This window comes from Capricornis sumatraensis, chromosome 9, assembly GCF_032405125.1.
Source record: "Capricornis sumatraensis isolate serow.1 chromosome 9, serow.2, whole genome shotgun sequence".
NCBI classification, from domain to species: Eukaryota; Metazoa; Chordata; class Mammalia; order Artiodactyla; family Bovidae; genus Capricornis; species Capricornis sumatraensis.
In genome coordinates, this window is record NC_091077.1 from 61990035 (window position 1) to 62011841 (window position 21807).

The window sequence follows — 21807 nt, forward strand, 5'->3', positions numbered from 1 at the left end:
TCCCTCAGATTCCATCACTTTCCCTTCCACCCCCAACCTATTCGTCCCTCGGTGCGTATTTTTAGGACACTGTCCTATTTGTCTCGAGATGCCTCTGTGATCCACTGCTGACAAATGCTTGAAAGCAAAGCCACCTCTCTGCTCCGACAGCGGCGCCTGACTCAGGATGGGTGGTCCCAGCCGCTCACTCTGGTCCAGGCAGCCCTGAACTTCCACAAACTATCTCATTTACTCCACAAAGGCTGTGCCGGAGGTAGGACCGGGCCCTGTCTTAGAGATGAGGAAACTGAGACTCACAGAGATAACATGCTCAGTCATGGCAAAGGTCTGGCTCCACAGCCCTGAATCGCCGTGTTAATTTATCTATGGTAACAATTAATTGGGCAAATACCCAAACAAGTCTCAGCTGACCCTCACAAGGTTTGGGCTCACAGCCTGGTGGAGGGAAGGAAGTAGGGAAGACACAAGGTAACTGCCTGACTTTCAGACTCATTATGTTCAGATGGAGACGACTCTTCAAAACTGTTAGGTCCAACCCCTCGCTGCACACATGAAGAGACCCAGAGAGGGCAGGGGCTGGTCCAAGGTCACACACGACCAGACTTGGGACTTCCCTGGTGGTCCAAGGGTTAAGATTCTGAGCTTTTGCTGCTGGGGGCATAGGTTCAATCCCTGATCACTGAACTAAGATTCCCCCATGCCACACACAGTGCAGCTAGGAAAAAAAAAAAGACCAGACCAGCATGTTTCCCAACACCCCTCACCCCGTTCCCTGATCAGTGAATTAACACACACTGAACTGCAGGAGAGGGCAGGTCAGCTGGGACAGGGAGCAGAGCCCTCCAGCCCCCAGGCACCCACATGCCATGGTACTGGACAGTTTGAGATCTGAGTCCCAGAGCAGAACCAGAGCTGAGGTAAGGGAGATGGAGAAAGTGCAGCTGACCAGTTGATCACTGATCTTCACAAAGTGGAAGCTTTCCACAGGCCTCCCCAGATCACGATCACATCTGGTGCCCCTGAAGAGTTCAAAAGAGGAAGTCTGGGCTCAGAGGTTAAACAGATGAAGAGCTCACAGAGAAACATCCAGGCAGCAGAGGGGAGAGAAGGGACCTGAAACCTAGAGCCAGCTGGGCCAGCCTTCCCAGTCTGGACCCAAGCTCTGACCCTCATTCAGGGGGGGAAGACAGAAGCCACTCCCGGGTAGCTTAACACCTTGGCTTTGATGGCGGCAACTCAGGCTGCAGGTTCTGCATCAAAATCACAGATCCCCCTGGGAAATGCGTTTATGCGTCTGTATGTCTCTGTTTATTTAAAGAGAGAAATGGAAAGGGAACGATTTGGAGGCACATCCTAGAATATCAACATTAGAAGAATAAGCCAAGATCTTTTTGTCGAGCCCATATTTTGTGGATAAGAAAATAGAGACTCAGGGAGGGAAAGAGGCTGGCGTAAGGTCACAGAGCAGGTGTGTGGCAGGTGCAAACTTGAACCCAGGTCTCCGTGCTCCTGGTTCAGCTCTAGCACCATGAACGGGATGAGGTGGCAGTGAGACAGTGGGAGGACTGCCAGCTGGCTCAGCACATTTCCACGCCCCCCTCCCCAGAACTGGCACCACACCCCCCCCGTAAAAGCACACACACATCACTCACTTCACAGACAGAGGCTCAGAATGTTTTTGGCTTCGACAAAGCCCAGACCAGGGCAGGGGCTGTGACAAGAGATGGAAGCTGGGAAGGCGTGAGGAGGAGGAGGATGGGGAGTGGAGGTGGACGGGATCAATGGCTCCGGTTCTTCGGCCGCTCAGACGCGGGCAGGGGTGACCGTGCCGGGCCCTCAGTGGCTCACGGGAGTGGGAGTTTCCCCTAAACCCCAGCCGAAGACAGGCGCCCACCCTGACCCCTCCCCCCACCCTGTCCCTTCTTTAGCCTCTGCAGCTGGAGCATCAGGCTGGGTCATGGCAGGCGGTGCTGCTGATCATCTCTCAGCAGAGGTGCCCACGAGCACCAGTGGCCTCAGTCCTCGCCTCCACAGACGGCCAGCAAGGCCTTCAGGAAGTGTCCGGAGGTGTCACCCTGGCAGGGTCAGAGGGAGAGCAGAGTGAGTGGAACAACACTGATGATCTCAAGGCCGCCCCCCCCCCCCCAGCTGCTCTCAGCCTGGATGTCACCCCCGACACATGAAGGCTCCCATGTCCCTTCTGTGGCTCCCCGTTGTCCTCAGGGAAGATGTCCAAGCTCTCAGCCTGGCCTCAAGGCCTTGTGTGGTCTGACCCACATGAAGCTCTGTGGCTTCACCTCCCTCCTTTCCTTCTGGAAGCATCTTGAGCATCTTGCTACCTAAATGCCTACCATTCCTCCATCCAGCATGCCCTCTGCACTGCCCCCAAATCCTGTCTGCCATCAGGTGCCCTCTCTGTTGTGATCACAGCCCTCTCTTCTGGCCTCTTCCCTTGTACTCTGCTAACACTTTTCCCCCAAACTCATTAACACATGTGTTACGGGATTCCTTATTTGAACAAACATTACTGAGCACTTGCTGGGCACCAGCCCTTGCAGAAATTTATGTGAACAGCATTAAGGTTATGTTGTATGTCTGGCATGTTAGGGAAATGGAAATGGAGGCGCCTTATTTAGGCCTCAGAAGCAGGCCTCTGACTGACTCTGACCTTGCCTAGACTACGTGCCTGCCTGCAACCACACAAGCAGCACTTTGGGTAAGAAAGGGGGTGGGTCTTGGAGGTTCTTGAGCCCCTGGAGGCCTGGCCAGCCCCCTAGTATCGAAGAAGTCTCATGATTCATAAGGTCAAACACAAAGTAAAGTTATAGGAAAACCAGAGCTGCATGTTTGTGTACAAACTGATGATGATACCAGTCTGTAGCCTGGGATTATAATCGGGAGCACCCAGAGCTCACCTGTGGGGTGGATGCACCGCCAGAGACCTTTTTCCCATTGAGACTCCAGATAGCTTTTACTTGCAACTTCCCAGTGCTATTCAAGTCTGAATGTGGGTTTCAGTTCAGTGTGGTGATGTATATGCTGTTACCTTTCTCTATTGTTTTTATTTCTTTTCTTTTAATGACTGTACATGAAATTAAGTCAAATAATCCTCTATTTAATATTAAAATTGTTTATTGTGTATGTAATGAGTGGTCTCTTTTGTTAATGAATCCTTCAAACCTAAAATGAAAGTAAAACTTTCAGCCAAACAGGCCATTATGGAAAAAGTATGGAGATTCCTCAAAAAATAAAAAATAGAACTACCATATGTTTCAGCAATTTCACTCCTGGGTTTTTATCCAAAGAAAACAAACATTACTTAGAAACGATATATGCACCCCTATGTTCATAGCAGCATTATACACAACAGCTAAGATGCGGAAGCAGCCCAAGTGCCCATCAACTGATGAACAGATGAAGACAGGCACACACAGGCAATGGAATGTGACTCAGCCGTAAAGATGAAATCGCGCGTTTCTAAGAACACAGGTGGCCCTAGAGATTACTGTGCTAAGTGAAATAAGTCAGAAAAATACCGTATAGTTTCATTTATACTCAGAATCTAACAAAACAAATGAACAAATGTAACAAAAAACAAAGAGCTACAGATACAGAGAGCAAATACCAATTCCCAGAGGAACGGGGATAGAAGAGGAAAGAAAAAGGTGAGGGAGACTGGAGATACAAACTTCTAGTTGCCAAATAAAATGAGTCATGGGTATGAAATGTACAGTGTGGTAAATACAGTCAATAACTAATACTTTTGTACGGTGACACGTTGTAAGTAGATTTACTGTGGTGATCGTTTTGAAATGTATAGAAAAAAAATCACTACATTGTATAATAGGAAATAGCCCAGGGTTATAGATCAATTATAGATCTTCCTGGTGGCTCAGATGGTAAAGTGTCTGCCTGCAATGTGGGAGACCCGGGTTCGATTCCTGGGTCAGGAAGATCCCCTGGAGAGGAAATGGCAATCCACTCCAGCACTCTTGCCTGAAAAATCCCATGGACGGAGGAGCCTGATAGGCTACAGTCCATGGGGTCGCAAAGAGTCGGACACGACTGAGCAACTTCACTTTCACAGATCCATTATAACTCAAAAACAAATCAACTCATAGAAACAGTTCAGATTTGTGGGTGGTGGGAGGAAGAACTGGATGATATAGTCAAGAAGTACAAACTTCCAGTTATAAGTACTAGGGATGCAATGTACAACATAAAACATATAATTAACACTGCTGTAATACATAATATATAAAAATTATATCATGATATACAAAAGTTGAGAGTAAATCCTAAAAGTTCTCATTACACACACAAAACATTTTTCTACTTCTTTAATTTTGTTTCTATATGACATGATGGATGTTCAAGTTATTGGGATAAGCATTTCATGATTTTTATAAGTCAAATCATTATGCTGTACCCTTAAGCTTATATAGTATTATATGTCAATTATATCTCAATAAAACTGGAAGAAAAAATAATAAAGATGTTCTACCAATTCACATCTCCATCAGGTCTGTAAGAGACTGCCTGTGAGCTTCCCCATGGTCTTGTCAACCAAGTCCAGCATCAAGCTTTAAGATCTTGGTCAATCTCAATGTCAAAGAAATGGGCTTCATAAACAAAAAAAGTAGACATATTATACCTGACTCCATTTATATGAGATAATCAGAAAAGGCAAATTTTTAGAGACAGAAAGTCCCTTGAAAGTTGTCTAGAGCCGGCAGTGGTGACAGGTACAAGGGACGACACTGGGGTGATGAAAACACTGAGCTGTGGAGGAGACTATACAGTTTGTCCCATTTACTATAAATTACTGACTGATGCCCTTAAAACAGGTGAATTTTATGGTCTGTAAATTATGATTCAATAAAATTGCTTTTAAAAAGCAAGAAAAGGGGCTCTTGTTTTATTTGGAAATCCTAAATTATAAGCCTGTGATCCACCTGGAATTTATTTTGGTATGAACAGTAAGTAAGGCAGATCTCCTCTCATTTAGCAACATCTTGGTTGTTCTAAGAGGTGACACTCTGGGAATAAAAAGAATGTCTATGTTGGAGCATCTGACACTCCCCCCTACCCCCTGACCTCTCACTCTGCTTGCCCCTCACCTCAATGGCTTGGTGGAGAGACTTGTCGTATTTCTCGATGAACTCCCGCCGGATGTTGAGCAGGTCGATCTCACTCCGGGAGACCATGATCCTGGTGAGGGTCTTCTCATCCGTGCCAGCACCCTGGTGGAGGCAGGTGACAGGGAGACACAGGGCAGGAGGAGGAAGGGGCTAGGTCAGGTAGGAGCTCATGGGTGGCCATCTGCTCCGCTCCCCTTGCCCTGCAACCTGGGGTGGGACATCCTGCCTCTGTCTTCCATAAACAGTCCTGACTCCAACTCCCCTGTGCCTAGGCCTGGCCAGACAGAGGCAACAATTGCCTATACGAGCTGAATAGCATGCTCCCCGAATTCATGTCTACCTGGAGCTTTACAAGGTGACCTACTGTGGAAATAGGGTCTTTGCACATGAAATTAGTAGAGGACATACTGCATTGGGGTGAGCCCAAGATCCAGTGGCTGTTGCCCTTACATGAAGGACACGTGGACATACACACAGATAAAGGCAGAGACTGGAGGGACGCAGCCACAAGCCAGGAAACACGAGGGTTCCAGGCAACCATCGGAAGCTGGGGGAGAGGCATGGGAGAGCTTCTCCCTTAGGGCCTCCAGGAGGAACCCATCCTGCCAACACCTTCATTTTGGGCTCCTGGCCTCCAGAATCGTGAAAGAATACACTATTGTCACTCAATTTGTGACAGCAGCCCTGGGAAATTAATACAGGATCCAAGGAGCAGACACAGAACATGGAATGTATGGGCAGCCAAGGCCCACCTCTGCCCCCCAGGAGCTCAGAACACCAGCTGAAGAGTCAGGGCTGCACATGGCTGTCATGTTTGGGGACAGCAGGCTAAGAGGGGTCTCAGGCTCACTCCCACTAAGCAGAATGTCCAGGCTCTGTCAGCAGCTGGGACTCCACTGTTGGGTTGGGAGGCTGGCCAGAGTGGCCTGGGTTTTCAGGAAGCCAGAGCTAGTCCCAGAGTTGAGCACTTGCTTCTTTTTGTGATCATTTGTCACAGGAGACATTGTTTCACTTGCTAGAATGGGAGCGCCAAGGGGGCAGAGACTGTCCTTTTCGAGTTCCCAGAATAAGCTTGTCAACCTTGGCATCTGGGACCAGACCATTCTCTGCTGTGGGGGTTGTGTGTGCATTGGAGGATGTTTAGCAGTATTCCTGCTCTCTACACACCAGATGCAAAAAGCAACACTCCCCAAGTTGTGACAACCAAATGCGTCCGAACATTGTCCAGTGTTCCCCAGGGGGCAACGTAACCCCTGGTTGAGAACTACTCTCCTAGAACCAGGCCTGGGACAAAGGCTGAGAAACATCAACCAGGTGGAAGCAACTCCAATTCCTGACCGGGCTGGTGGTGCCCACCTGTGCACCAAAGTGGAAGTGCGCAAAGGGAAAGGAACACACAAGTAAGTTTTCTTACCTTCATGGATTTGTAAAGTTTGTCAGCAAAGAAGAGAGGCTTGTTCTTGACACTTTGAACTGGTAGGAAGAGGAAAGAGATGCAGGGCACTTGGTCAGAGGTGTGGCCAGACCATGGGCTGCTGCTGATGCTACTGAAGTAGCATATCCTTTCCTTGCAACCTGTGCCCAAGGTTGTGGCCAAACCAGGGTCACCCCCAGGCCTGACACCTTCACTCCCCCTACCTGACACCTCCTCCTCTGTCTCATCCATGGACCTGGCTCTCCCTCAGTTGCATCTCATTTCCTGCTGAGGTGCTTGTAGCTAACCAAGGCTAGCAGAGGACTCAAAGGGAAGAAACCACTCGCGAAGCCACGGTACAGGGCCTCAGACTTCTAAGTGCAACAGAATCAAAGACAAACTTGAGTAAAACTCAGGTTTTAGGCTCCACCCTAAAGATTCATATTCAAGCAATATTTTAAGCAGAGGTTCTCAAAGTTTAGTTCCTAGAAGTTGTCTGCATCATCTGGGAACCTGGTAGAAATGTACATTCTCGTGTCCCACCCTCGGGATGTGCTGAATCTGTACCTTGGAAGGTGGGTGACCAGCTCACCCCACTTTACCTGGGGCATTCCTGGTGTTAGCACAAACCTGGTTGGTTGCATACCTCACTGTAGTACAGCCTAATGTTTGAGAACTCCTGATTGAAAGAAACACTACACCAAAGAAAAGACTGTCAGTGTAATTTAGGGCACTGCCAATCCCTGGGGCTGAGTGTTGCCCCAGAGTCTCCACATGTTTACATCAACCTACCTAGCACCACCCCAAATACTGCTTGCCTGATGTAACAACCTCCCACCCTCCAAAGCCGGGGATGGGGGGTGGGTCTCTAGCCCTCAGCAGCTGCTGGATTCCAAGGCCCCAGAGCTCACAGGGATCAGAAGGGGTGTCCCAGGTAGCTTAAGGAGGAGGATTCAGATGCCAGAGCCAAAACGCTAGAATGACTCTGGATGTAAAAGCAACTCTATGAGGAGGGCAGGGGCCGAGAGGCTGGAGCCGTGCATCCCAAGGGCATACTCATGCAGGAGACAGGCATATACGTGTATATAGGCATATACATATACACGCGGGAGACAGCCCCCTGCAGCAGGTTCGGGACCCTGTGGGAAAGACCACATTATATACTGACCTTCCTGGGTCCTTTTGTAGTTACCTACCACCTCCTAAACAAAACCCAAGCTCCTTGACCTGAAAATCAAAGCTCCTGTCTCCCTTTGCTCTCTCATCTCCTCTGTTTCCCCAAGGTAAGGAGAAGTTTCCTGTCTGTCCTCCACTACTTTACCTCCCCAAATCCACATCCCCAGTCCTGTCACCTCCTCCGAGGAGACTGCCCTGACTGCAAGCTTGGGGCTCAGTGTGGTTAAGGAGGAGACTGAGCAGAAACTTCCATCCTCTATAACCAACCCTGAAAGCCTTCCCCGGAACCTGAAGCCTGCCCACCTGCCGCAGAGGACCCCGGGGCCTGCCATGGGATGGAGTGAAGTGGAGCGGAGCGTCTGTGCACACACACGCACACACACGCGTTCTAGGTGGGAAAAGAGGAAAGCGGGAGCAACATGAGGAGAGCAAGGCTAGATGAGTCTCCACAGATCAGTTGCCCTGGGATTAATACGAGTCTGGGCTTTGGGCTCAGACGGCCTCTGGTTCCAGTCCCACTTCCACTTCTGCTATGTAACCTTGCTGAACCCCAGCATCCCACTTTGTAAAATAAGCAGATAAAAACACTGTGTGAGGATTCAAACAAAGCTGTGTGCAACTAACTTCACATAGGGTCTGACAGGAAATAACAACAGAAGCTAATATTTATCCAGCGCCGTTTATGCGCCAGGAGGCTGTTTTTTAAGTGTGATATAATTAACTCCTTTAAACCTGGTACTATTATCACACCTGCTTTACAGAGGACAACTGAGGCACAGGGTGTTCATGACCTGCTAAAGGATATAACTGCACAGCTAATGTGGCACAGATGGGACTCTACCTGGATTTACTACGCTACTCTGTCTCCTAAGTGTTGCTCCCAGCTGGTAAAGATCCACTATAAATTAAATAATAACGTCACGACAATAACACCTCTGCTTCCTATGTTCTACAATAACTTTTCCTTGCATTTGAAGTCCCTAAAATCAATAGGCATCCTGTAATTGATGGCAATTATGTGAAAACCTTCCACTGATACCTCAAGGTTAAGGTTAAAAAAAAAAAAGTGCATCAATACAATGCATTGTATTGTAGTCATAAAATAAGATACTGCTAATCACTAACGCTAATAAAAACAAATCTGACCTTTGTTCATATCTACTCAGTCATTTGCACACATGGAGAACTGAGATCCAAAAGGAGAAAGACTTTTCAAAGGCAAGAGCTAATATTATGCAATAAGAGAGTAACCAAAGAGATCCAGGAGCTGGGAGAAGGAAAAGGTGTGTGCACGTCTACACACCCTAGAACTACAGGACACTGCACCCCTACCCAGCCCAGCCATCACCCTCCCAGCCATGTCCCTAGAGAGAGCTCTTTCCTTACCCTACCCTGCCGCCTAGATGGAGAAGGCAATGGCAACTCACTCCAGTACTTTTGCCTGGCAAATCCCATGGAGGAGCCTGGTAGGCTGCAGTCCATGGGGTTGCTAGGAGTCGGACACAACTGAGCGGCTTCACTTTCACTTTTCACTTTTATGCACTGAAGAATGAAATGGCAACCCACTCCAATATTCTTGTCTGGAGAATCCCAGGGATGGGGAAGCCTGGTGGGCTGCCATCTATGGGGTTGCACAGAGTCAGACACGACTGAAGCGAGTTAGCAGCCGCCTAGAACAAGTCCTCATGTTACCCCGCCAATCACGCATTGACAGACCCCAAGAAGTGGTAGTGCTTATTTTCCAGAACTAGTAGTTTAAGAAGTTGCAAAGGCCACACTCATCCAGGGACTCTGGACATGCTTCCTATCCCTCCCCAGCCCTTGCCCTTGGTCCCCGCCAGTTACCAATGGCCACAAACACGTCTCGGACATCCCCAGACATCTCCTTCTTGATGGTATGCTCCACGTCATAGTTGGTCATCTTGACAAATTCCTGGAAGACTGGCCCCAAGAGAAGCCCCCAAGGTAGGAGGTGAGCTTTGATGTGGGGTTTAGAGGGACATCATCCTTTCCCCCACCACCCAGCAGCAGCAGGCGTGGCTGCAGCCCAAACCTAAATCTACCAGGCAGGGCTGTTGTGGAAGGGACATTCTAACCTCAAGGCTGCCTTGAGCTCTGAGCCAAGCCTCTATCAAGTCAGACACTGCCCCAGAGCTTCAGGCAAGTTTCAGGAACTCAGGCTGGGGTAGCAGAAGGAACAGGCATGCTATTCACAGCTGTTCCCCAAGCTCACCGAAGGACCTTGGGTGAACCCTTCACCCTTTCTGGGCCCCTTTTTCCTCCCAAGTCAAGTTGGGATAGAGATTAATGTAAGTAATCACAATGATAACACTAAGGAAGTTATCAGGTACCAAGCGCTTTGGTGCATTAGTAATTATTTTTTGCATCCTCACAACAGTCATGTGAGGTAGAATTAAAATCCCGTATTTATAGGTAAGGGAACAAAGGCACAGATATTCAGTAACTTGCCCAGGGTCACACGACTGACAAGTGGGAGATTCGAATCAAGTCAGTCCAGCTCCCAAGTCCATTCTTTTAGTCACTGTGCTAAAGCCCCGTAAGTATTTTACTACAAAGTACCAGGCACGTGCATGTTAAAATGTCTCTGTCTCAGTAGTAAGGGCCCCTCACCACCGCCTAATGTGGGAGTCGCCGCATACAGTGGTGCACGTGGCAGCCTGTGTGTCTCTAAGACATGCATGTGGTCTCTGTGTCATCACCACCCTCACTGCCTTACTCCTGGCAGATGTCACCAAAGAACCGTGACACAGAACCTTCAAATCCTTCTCAACACGGCATTCTAGGCAGCCACTACCAACCCCCTAGAGTTGGCCTTGGAGGCTAAAGCCACCTGCCATCCTTTATGCCAGGCATCACGCGTGTTTCCCTAAGGAGGTGAGGAGAGTTGGCCCGAGGCTCAATGATGCTGTTAGCAGCACAGCCAGGGCCAGACTGGGGTTCCTGAGTTCCCGTTAGCCAACAAACTCCCTTGCTGGGGTAAGGGGCGGGTGGGTGGGCAGCTGGCTCCTCTTGTCAAGGGTTGGGGATCTTCCCACTGCCTTGGGAGGGGAGTTGGGTCTCACCTCTCCGGAGGTGTGGATAGCTCCGCGTGCAGAGGATCATCATGAATCGTGTCTCCAGGGAAGATTTGTCTCCACTGGATGTGTCTGCCATTTCCTGCAGAGTCCAGGTGGGGGCAGGAATGGGGAGGGGAGACACAAGCCACAAGAAAGCCTTGGTTGTTTTCCACTTCCATGTCTGCCTGGGTCGAGGGTGGTGAGAAGCTGGGCTAAGCCAGCCACCCAAGGAGGCCCTTCCTCGGTCTCCACATCCTGTCCAGCTCCCAGGGACCATGTGGACTCACCCAGAGGAGCTGAGCACAAAGCACTCCCACCTTAGCCTTGGGGACACAGGACTGGGCCCGGGGCAAGGGCAAGCGGGGACTGGGCCTGGAGACTCAGATTCTTCTTCCATCTTTAAACCCCTCTGAAAGCCTCTCTGGGGAAGTGTCTGTGCATGTGTGCAAGGGAAAATGGCCTAGCCAGTGTTTCCCCAAGCGTGGTAAACAGGCAAACGTGTTTACACTCCACATATTTATTTCCACAGTGATCTTCTGGTCAGTTCTATTTACATCAATATGAAATTCCCTTTAAAGTAACTCAATTTGGGGACTTCCCTGGTGGTTCAGCAATCAAGACTCTGTGCTCCCAGTGCAGGGGGTGAGGGTTTGATCCCCGGCCAGGGAACTAGGATCCCACAGGCCACATGGTGCATCCAGAAAGTAAACAACTCATCTGGGGTTAAAATGAGCGTCCATTTAAAGCACTATTCGCAGTTGGTGGTATATAGCACCATTCTGGCAAGTGGTTGAGTGGTGAAGTTTGGGAAACACTTGCCCAGCCCATTTTTCATGCAGTGGGGTTCTCTGGAGGTCCTGAAGGGGAGAGAGAGAACCTGGGGGGCAGGCCCCCAAATCATGCCTGACTGCCCACTCAGCCCCACCCAGACTCAGACCATTAAAACCCACATGAAGAACAGGGCACTCACCAAGATCTCAGCAGCCACCTGAGAGCAGGGAGGAGAGAGAAGGGAGAGAGGGGAAGGCGAGAGTCAAAGGAGGCCCAGAGGGGGCCCTGGGGTGCAGGAGAGGTAGCCTGGATTGGCATGGGGGGGCAGGGAGGGGCTGCGGGGACACCTTCCCCTGATCTTTGAGTTGGACTCAAAATGAGGACAGGTCTGAGAATTAACGACGGATGTGCTTACTGGAGGGATAACCAGAGGGTACAGGACAGGACCCCCTGCCCCTCACACCTGCCACTGAGAAGTTCAGTGTGAGAAGTGCCATGTTCCCTACACCCTTTACCACATCGGGGTTGAATGGTTCTCCAGAGACCTGTTATATACCCTCTCATGTTACAGACAGGACACAGGAAAGCTAAGGCCTGGGGGGTGGGACATGCAGCTGGTCAGGTGGGAAAATGCCAGCTGCCCCAGTCATCTTACAAGGGTGAACTTCCATCGTTGTATCATGCTGAGCACAAAGTTCTGAGGTTAGGACACTATTTTGTTAGGCAAATGGCTGTGACTTGCAGGGCCTGGGTACGAAATACAGTCAGCCCTGTGCACCCCCTAGATGGAATTTTGTTTTTGCCTGTTTACCCAAAACTCTGCTGACTGCTTTATTCTGTTGGGCAGACTGAAATCATCCTCTTCATAAACTTCTCAATAGCCTTACACTTTAGAAACCATTTTTGTTACATAAATTTGTAACGTCTATCAAAATTCAAAATGCACATGCCTTTGATCAAGCAACTATGCTGCTAGGAATTTCTCTTGCAAATAAACTAGCCAACTATATCTTTGGAGATATACTACAAGGGTGCTCACTGGTAATAGAGAAAAACTGGAAACCATTACCAGATTGCTTGTTAATCGAGCTAGGGTTCATTTAGCAATGGAAATCCACTCAGCTAGTAAAAAGAATGGGACTGGTCTACAGGACTGCTAAGGAGAGAGCTTTCATTTAAATTAAGCAAGAAAGTGAAGTACATTATGTTGCATATAAGTGTTGCTTTTACCTCGATAAGAAAAGATAAATATGCTCACTCTTACATATTTACTGGGAAGTTGTGCTAGAGGGACAGTCAAGATACTGTTGACAGTGATTAGCTTTAAAGAGAAGGGCTGGGGGGAGAACTTTGCCATTGTATTTTTCCTGAAATTTTATGTTTCTATTTTCTCAACATGCAAATACATTATTTTAACTTTTTAGAAAGAAGTTAAATAGGAGCTATCAGAGCTACTAGGATTATGGGATGTTTCTGGGCTTTTTGTTGTTGCTTTGTTTGCTTTTTAATTTATTTAGCTGCACCATATCTTAGTTGTGGCATGTGGGATCTAGTTCCTTGACCAGGATGGAACCCTGGCTCCCTGCATTGGGAGCATGGAGTCTTAGCCACTGGACCACAGGGAAGTCCCTGCTTCCGGTTTTTATTTACACTTTCCCATACTAAAAACCACCTCGTTGGGACTTCCCGATAGTCCAGTGGTTAGGACCCCTCGCTTGTACCGGAAGGAGCATGGGTTTGATCCCTAGTTGGGGAGCTAGATTCTACATGTGGTGCAGTACAGCCAAAATAAATAAATAAATAAAAGCTCTTAAAGAAAAAGATCTATTAAAAAAACCCTGGTTGAACCTTGAAGACATTATGCTAAGTGAAATTAGTTAGAAAAGGACAAATACTATATGATTTCAAATATGTGAGGTACCTAGAGTAGTCCATTTCATGGAGATAAAAAGAACAGAGCCTGTGGGGGCTGGGGGAAGAGAGGTGGGTGGTTACTGTTTAATTGAGTATAGGCTTTTAGCTTTGTAGGATGAAGAGGTCAGTGGATGGATGGTGGAGATGGCTGCCCAACAGCGTGAATGCACTTAATGCTGATGAACTACACTTTGAAAAGGTCAAGATGGTAAATTGTAAGATGTGTTAAATGTATTTTACCACAGTTTTTTCAAACGTTATGCTAAAAAGTCTAGGATTGCTATTTTAAAAAGAGGGAGATGTTTAAAAAAAACAAACAGAAAGGAACCTAAAGAACCAAAGATTCTTCACTTTAGATCAGAGAACCTCCAGATGTATTTGTTTTTTCAAAGCATGTTTAAGATCATAATATTTGTAATATGAAAAATGCAGTGAGCTACTATAATAATTTTCCAGATAGTGAACACAAGAGCTTTTCCTTATTAGCTCAGCTACTTCATGCCAAAAATCTGGGCGATTCCTCCAAAAGGTAAACAGAGAGTTATCACATGACCCAGCACTGTCACTCCTATATAACCAAGGGAAACGAAAATATTCACGCACATAAAAACTTGTACACAAATGTTTATAGTAGTGTTCATAATTGTGAACAAAGTAGAAACAACCCAAATATCTATTAGCTAATGGAGGTAAAAAATAAATACATATACCCATGAAATGAAATATTATTTGGCAATGGAAAGGAATGAAGTATGGATATATGATATGATATGGATGAAAATATATAAAAATATTATAATCAAGTAAAAGAAGCTAGCCACAAAAGCCACATATCATAGGGTTCCACTTATATGAAATGTCCAGAATAGGCAAATCTACATAAACGGACAGTAAATTAGTGGTTGCATAGGGCTGGGGGGTTGGGAGGAAATGAAAAGGAACGCAATTTGTACAGGGTTTCTTTGTAGGGTGATGAAATGTTCTAGAATTACCACAATGATGACTGCACAAGTCTGTGAAGATACAACCACTTAACTGTAACTTTAAATGGGTCAGTAGTATGGTATGCAAATTATGTTTCAATAAAGCTGTTGTATTAAAAAATAATCCAGAGATTGAATTATCTAAAAATGGTCACAACTCTTTATTTCACTCTGGGGCTATAATAATGAGATCATTTACATGATTTATTGCTCACATGGGAACACTAAGAGTAAAGAGGAAGCTGTCTGCAATACTGTGGGGCAACAGGTAAACACCGGACATATGTCACCTGATAATTACATATCCAGACCCCAGGAGCTTAGGGTGCTCTCAGTGTCCTGAGTAAGAGCATGGGAAGGAAGAAGTACAAAACCATTAAGCATTAATGTCATTATTTTTCTGGGGAAGCTTGGCTCTGCATATCAAATGCCTTTGATTTTTGTATACATTTTCCTCTAAATTCCCAACTCACCTCTAGAAATCTATTCTAAAATCACAAACATGATGAGAGTTGGTTACTAGGGAAAGGGCTGGTTAAATAGTCTGGCAGATTCTTAGGTGGAATAGTATTTAGCCATTAAATGATGCTGTTGATTTTTAAAACATGATATATGGGATTTCCCTGACAGTCCAGTGGCTATTCTACTGCACAGGGCTCAGGTCTGATCCCTGGTTGAGGAACTAAGATCCCACATGGCGTGTGGTGCAGCCAAAAAATAAAATTTAAAAAAAAAATGTAACCATATTCACAAAATATTCATTTTTAACTGTTATAAACCAGGAATCTATTTCTATAAATACATAAAGACAACTAGAATGATATACTCCATTAACAATAGTTATTACTAGTAGCAGGTTATACGGGGGTTTGTTTTTGGTATTTTCTAAAGTTTCTACAAAAGAATATGTACTAATTAAGAAACCAGTGTTTCTACTGTCAGACAACGAGTCCACACGAAGATCAGCGTCTAGCATCTGGGAATCAGGAGAAGCAGCTGAGCTGGACAGGGCCTGGCTCTGGCTCCCTCAGTTGACTCCACCCAGGTTCTCTCTCCCCGCTTTTCTCCTGAAAAGTGGCTGCCAGCAAGGCCCACTATTGCCCCCTGCTGGCGTGAACTAGAAGCACAGCTTCCCAGGGAGACCCAAACAAACACCAAGCGGAATTCCCTAGAGGATGAATTTTGGGATAGAGGATGGATTTGGGGTGAGTCTTAAGGAGGAAGGGCTTCCCTGGCGGCTCAGGTGGTAAAGAATTTGCTTGCAACACAGAAGACCTGGGTTGACCTCGAGGAACTCCCTTCCGAGGGCTCCCGGGACATTCCCCTTGACCTGGGTCCCATTTCAAAAATAACGACCCGAGACCTTTAGCACTCAGGCCCCCTTCCCAGGAAGCTCCAAGACCTGCTCAATCAGTGGCCACTGATTTGCTGTGTGAGTTTCAGGGGTCATTCACCGTCTTTGGGCCTCCATCTTCCAGTTATATTATGAGGAGTCTGACTCTGAGATACTCCCTAAGTCCCTTCCAGATCTGAGGATCAGGGCTCGAGTCCTATTCTTCACACAGGAAATGTCAGTAGAATTAGCACCACCCTCCCAAGTCTCTCTCTGAAAGTTTTGGAAACTGCCACAGTCTCACTTCTAAGGGTGGAGAGTTGCCAGGGGCTGAAAGCCTCAGTGTCAACCAGTCACACCAGCCCTGCCCTGCCAGGCACCTTCCTCACTCCCAGACAGCCAGGGCTGGCATGGACAAAAGTCAGCTGGAGTCACTGGGCAGGGGGAAGGGGGTGGTGGGATGGGGTGTCTCACCTGGGCATCTTCCCGGGCCCGTTCCCGATCTTCTCCTCCCTCCTCACGGTTCCCCTGCAGCAGGACCAGAAAGAAAGGTCAGACTCCAAACATCCACCCTCTCCATCCCTCAGCAGCCAGAGGGCAGTACTCAGCCACTCACCTCTCCGAACTCTCTCCTGCATCTGTAACATGGGGACAGTGATCCTGCCTTCCCAGGGTGGCAGTCTTGAACATGCATGAACACTGGGAAGGCACTTAGCCCAAGGCCTGACTTGCACACAGTGAGCTTGCCATAACTGTGCCTCAGGGTGTGGTACCCAGGTTGCGAGAGTTCAAGAGATGGTAACAGCTGTTCTTTTCCCCCTGTATTTATTTACTTTAAATTAATTTTTATTGGAGTATAGTTGCTTAGTTTCTACTGTACAGCAAAGTGAATCAGCTCCTTGTATACATGTATCCCTTCTTTTTTGGATTTCCTTCCCATTTAGGTCACCATACAACACCAAGTAGAGTTCCCTGAGCTATACAGTAGATCCTCTGTAACAGAAGCTCTTGGATGATGACACAGGGAAAGGTCACCCACAATGGCTCTGAACTGTCAGCTGGGGGCCCAACAAGCCAGGCTAAGAGCAATCAGGGAGGGCTGCTTGGAGAAGGGGGCACTAAGTCAGCTTTGAAAAGTGAACAATGGAGAAGGCGTTGCAACTGCCTCAACGGTAAGAATCTTAGGAGGCAGCAGGGGAAGACATCCTCTTTTCATCGGGAGTGAACCCTCTGCCTCTCGTTGTAGCAACCCTTCCCCCGCCAGGGCCCCAGAGGGCCAAGCAGGTCTGGAGCCGTGAATTCACCCACCGTGGCCAGAGAGATGAGGATCCTCTTGAAGTGGCCGGACGTGTCTGAGCTCAGAGCATCCTCCAGGGACTTGTGATAGTCTGAGACAGGAAAAGGAGGTGTGAGTGGCTGCTGGCCAAGAGTAGAGGGGGGTCCAAGGAGCACAGATTTAAGCCAGAGCAGTGCTGGCAGGGTGGTGGGGATGAAGGAGTTTGTTGTTGGCTCCTGGGGGCCACCAGCCACCCTGCTATTGATTTGCCATGGGTCCATCACCTCACTCTGCCCCTGTCCCTGCTAAGAGCTCGGTGCATCTCCCCTCCCCCAGACAACAGCCTCCCTGCCTTCACTCTCTCCTACCTCCCCCCTGCATGGCAGTGACTGAACACAAAAGAATAGCTCTGATCACGCCACTGCCCTGCTCAAAGGTTCTACCATTTTAAAGCTGTTTAGAAGACAAAAGCCTTAAACATTTTTGACTGATGCTCAAGGTTCTTCAGAATAACACAGAAGCACTTATTAAAAAGTTATGAAGAATTGCAAGATGGTGATAGGAAAGCATGCAAACAGACACAGGGCCTTCTGAACACGGGGCCCTGTGTGAGTGCACAGGCCACACACCTGTGAAGCCGCCCTCCCCTCTCCAGGGGCCTGGGTGCTCTCTCCCCAACTCCCAGTCAAAACCCTCCTCTACCTCCAGGCCTCTGTCCTCCTGGGACTCTCTCTGAAGCACCTTCCCCCAGGCATAGGGCTCGGCGCACCCACGGGGTTTATCACAGCCTTGTGGCCTGAGGTGGGGAGGCGGGGCAGGGCTAGAGGGTGAGGTCAGGAGCCTGGGGGGCCTGCTCTTCCCCAGGGCCTCCCCGCAGCACTGGGCCACAGGTCTCCCGCACTCACCCTCCTTGTAGGCCTCTTTGATGGCCTGGATTTCGGCGTTGGTCCGAGTGGCCAGGATCTCGATGAGAGCCTTTTCATCTGTGCCAGCTCCCTAGAAGGTCAAGGCAAAGAGGACCTAAATAAAGCACAGCCCTGACCCCTGTGGAGAGGCCCAAGGGGCCCAGGTCAAAGAGACTCCTAGTCCAGAACACTGTACAGGTCGACACTCAGATCAAGGCTCCCTCATGTTCTCCTTACCCACTGACCAGACCTTGGCGCAGTCAAATGACTACACCAGCTTGTAAAGATTTCCAGAACCTCCCATGAGAACTGCTTTGGACCAAAAATTTAAAAAAGCAAAGAATATAGCGCATACGGGTGTGTGTGTATAAAAACGCTTATATGCACATATCTCAATATAAATATTTATATATAAATACATAAAAAGGATAGAGGACATGCACCACGGTGTAACAGTGGCCGTGGTCTCGGGTGGGTGAGGGAATCACGGATGATTTCAATATTCTTTTTGGCTCTGCTCTATTTTCTCAAGTTTTCATGGTAAACACATTATTTGTCAGAAGAAAAAAAAATGTTCTGTGCTTTAAGGAAAACAACAAGGCAATATTTGCTTACATCTGGATTGGATGGGTGATACATGGACTGAGGCAGCTGGGGAGCCCCTTATGCTGAGGTCCTCACTTCGGCAGAGAGGAGGAAGCAGACAAGACAGGTTGACTGACTGATGAGCTCAAGTATCTGCTAAACACCCATTATGTGCCAGTCATTGCGTAAGCTGCTGGGGCAATGACTATAAAAAAGGTAAGACTAAAAAGGTAAGACAAGTCTCTGTCTTGGGAGGTTACTGCCCAGGGGTCAAGCGTCCCTGAGTCCTCTGACCTGAAGGGTATCTTCATCAGTCTATTAAAAGTTGGTGTGGGGACTTCCCTGGCTGTTGAATTAAGACTCCACACTTCCAAGACAAAGGGCGTGGGTTCAATCCCTGGTTGGGAAACTAAGATCCTACGTGCTCTTACAGTGTGGCCAAAAAGTTAAGAGATAATGAAAATAAAAGCTGATGTGTGGTGAGGACAGCCTGATCCTCAGAGTGTCCTAAGATCCACAGTGTAGCCCTATCCTTCTCATTTTGTGTTTTTAAGTCATCCACTTTTCTGTCCAGGAATTTTCAGGACAATAATCTTAACTGGCTTTGCCCGGGGAAAGTCTGTTCTTCCCTTAACCTTTAAGGAGCCTAAAACCCTAGCGGATTGATTCATGCGGCTGTCACATCAGGCTCTTGGGACAGACAGACTTGATCTGAATCCCAGCTCTGCCACTTTCCAGGGCTTCGACTCTGTGACCAAGTAACTTAAGCGCTGAGCCTTAGCGTCCTCATCTATAACATGGGGACAAAAGCAAAGCCTTACCTTGTGGGGTGACAAGACAAGGAACTACCAGCCAAGACCCCGAGCCCAGGACAGGCATGGGAGGGGCTCCACCAAGGAGCTACACCCAGCCCACCTGGGCTCAGGAGCGCCTGTGCTCCCCCAGCGCCCACACAGACTGGACCCCGTCTCCTGGGTGCCCACACTTTACCTCCATGGCTTTCTTCAACTGCTTGGCATCATAATGGGCCGGCGGCATCATAAGCCCCAGAATGAGCCTTGCCAGGTCTCCGGAGAGCTCAGACTTCAGGTCAGCCATCAAGTCCTGCAGAGGGCAGAGCCAAGGTCATGTCAACATCGGCAATGGCCCACATGTGGCTTGGGACAGGTAGGAGACACGGAAGGAGGAGGCGGGGCTCCACAGGATATAGGAATCGTGGGCGTCTGTGTCTGCCTTGGCTGATGTTGGGTTCAAAACCACCACCACCACCACCACCACAACCACAAAGAGGCTGGAGAAAACACCATGCAAGCGGGGGACCTGCCCACTCTCCCTGGAAGGAGGAGACAGGGAAGGAAAGGGGGTGGTACCATTTCCATCCTGGGAGAAACTAGTCAGCCAAAGCTAGATGCCACTAACACAGCTCAAATCCCTGATCGCAGCCCTAAGGGGAACCAGTCACAAACATACTGCTGATCACAGGGAATGCGGGGTGCAGCGGGAAGGAGAGGCGTGTGTCCACGCCAAGCTCCGTCAGAGGAGGAGCGTGGACGCAGGGCCCAGGGTCTAGGCTGAGGCCCTTACCCGGCCAAAGTGAGACTTGAAGGTCTGGCGGATCTGCTGCCGCTGGGCGTTGCTGCGGTGGGCGATGATGTTGATGATGGTGTCCTCGTCAGTTCCTAAGACCCCAAAGCCACAGATCAGAGGAAGGCCTTGGCCCCCACCTCCCCCAGCGATGGGCCCCAGCCGTCTTTGCTGGGGGAGAGGCCAGGCTAGCCAGCTTTATGGCCCTGCAGGAGCCTTGCTTCTGGCCCAATCACTAACCCGGATTCCTTCTGCACTTTTCTGCTGGGTCACTAGTCAAGATAAAAGAGAACCCTGGGTAGAGGGTCAGGGCCTCTGAGTTCCAGTCCTGGGACACTGAGAACCCTAGCTGGATTATGGGGCTTGCTCAAAGTCACATGCTGAGTTAGCAATAAAGCCAGAGCAAAACCCTACCTCAGCACTTCTACACCAGGACCTGGGAGCACATGGTCTCTGGGAAGGTTCCTGAGAACGCCCCTCACTACCCTTCTCTCTATACTTCAGGGAGCCAGAGGTTCCAGGGGGCGGGAGACTCAAGGCAAATAAAGTCCTCATCACCCTGCAGACTCCAGCCTGAAGCCTCAGCTCTTGCCCCTGCCGGTCCCATTGCAGACCCGCTACCCTCCAATGCCCCAGAGGCTAACCTGACCCCTTTCAGGTGCCCCTTACCAAGCCCCTTCATGGCTTTCCGCAAGGCTTTGGCGTCTGCATCAGGGTTGAAGTCACCAGCTGGGCGCACAGTTCCTTTCAGCTACAAGAGGCAGAAAGTGAGTCAGCAGGTGTCTGGAGGCCCCCCAGGGGCCAGGCCAGGAGAGGAGCATGCGAGGGAGGGGAAGCTTTCCCCAAGAGCCCCAAACCAAGCAGCTCGGGGGAAAAGGCGGGGGTGAAGGCACAGCAGACAGACTCCTGCCCTAGAGCTGAGAGAGGGAGGAGACAGACCCAGGCTTGGGAGCAGGGCAGGGGCTGTCAAGGGCAGAGGGGCCGGGCTCCTGCCCCAAGAGCCAGCTCTGGCCCCGCCCCACTGGAAGCCAGGCTCTCACAACCCAGCCCTGCTCCCAGGGTCCTCTCATTTCATAGAGCAACGCTCTCCCTGAAAAGGTAAGCGAAATGTTCTGAAATACCGGAACAGAGCTGCCCAGATTTCAGTCACCCTCGAATGATCTTCCCAGTGTTTTCTGTATCTGCGCATGCCCTATGCTGTTTCTTAACATTTTAACTTAATTCAGCCACTTTTCTGTTTTACTTAAATGCATTCATTTTGAAGTGCAATGAATACTCCTGAAGGGCAAGGGTTTCGGTCCATTTCATTCTTTGACATAATGCAAGTACCTGACACAGGGGTAAGCACTCAAAAAATATCTGCTCAATGAGTTAACAAATGAAAACAATTTTATATCACTATTATGAACAGAAAGTTGGTGTCATAATCAGATAACCCACAAAAATAAATGCCATAAAACCAAAAATATATGGTTTCAAATATCACCAAATTTAACAAGATACCATGGCTTGCCAAGAGCTCTGAACCTGAAGCTAGCTCTCTCAGCTCGTCATGAAAAGGGAACATCAGCGACTGTGGCAAGGATGTGGCACCAAGCTGAGACTTCCTCCTCGACATTAACAATAATTGATTACTGATTTAAATATT

At 48.6% G+C, this 21807-nt stretch overlaps 1 protein-coding gene across 2 annotated transcripts in view; it reads right to left on the reverse strand.

Moving 5' to 3' along the window:
- Positions 1-1318: 1318 nt before the first annotated feature.
- The window catches only part of ANXA6 (annexin A6), a 49117-nt gene continuing 28628 nt past the window's right edge, over positions 1319-21807 (reverse strand). The window contains exons 15-26 of one of the 2 annotated variants that reach the window (XM_068980922.1): positions 20829-20910; positions 20160-20254; positions 19566-19679; positions 17991-18081; positions 17118-17197; positions 16284-16337; positions 11779-11796; positions 10815-10908; positions 9577-9672; positions 6556-6614; positions 5121-5243; positions 1320-2075 (exon numbers count right to left, since the gene is read on the reverse strand). In XM_068980922.1, coding sequence (XP_068837023.1) covers positions 2016-2075; positions 5121-5243; positions 6556-6614; positions 9577-9672; positions 10815-10908; positions 11779-11796; positions 16284-16337; positions 17118-17197; positions 17991-18081; positions 19566-19679; positions 20160-20254; positions 20829-20910 — 966 coding nt within the window. In that variant the 3' untranslated portion in view covers positions 1320-2015. Of the gene's footprint in view, positions 2076-5120; positions 5244-6555; positions 6615-9576; positions 9673-10814; positions 10909-11778; positions 11797-16283; positions 16338-17117; positions 17198-17990; positions 18082-19565; positions 19680-20159; positions 20255-20828; positions 20911-21807 lie in introns of both variants that reach the window. The other variant, XM_068980923.1, reaches the window with a different exon arrangement.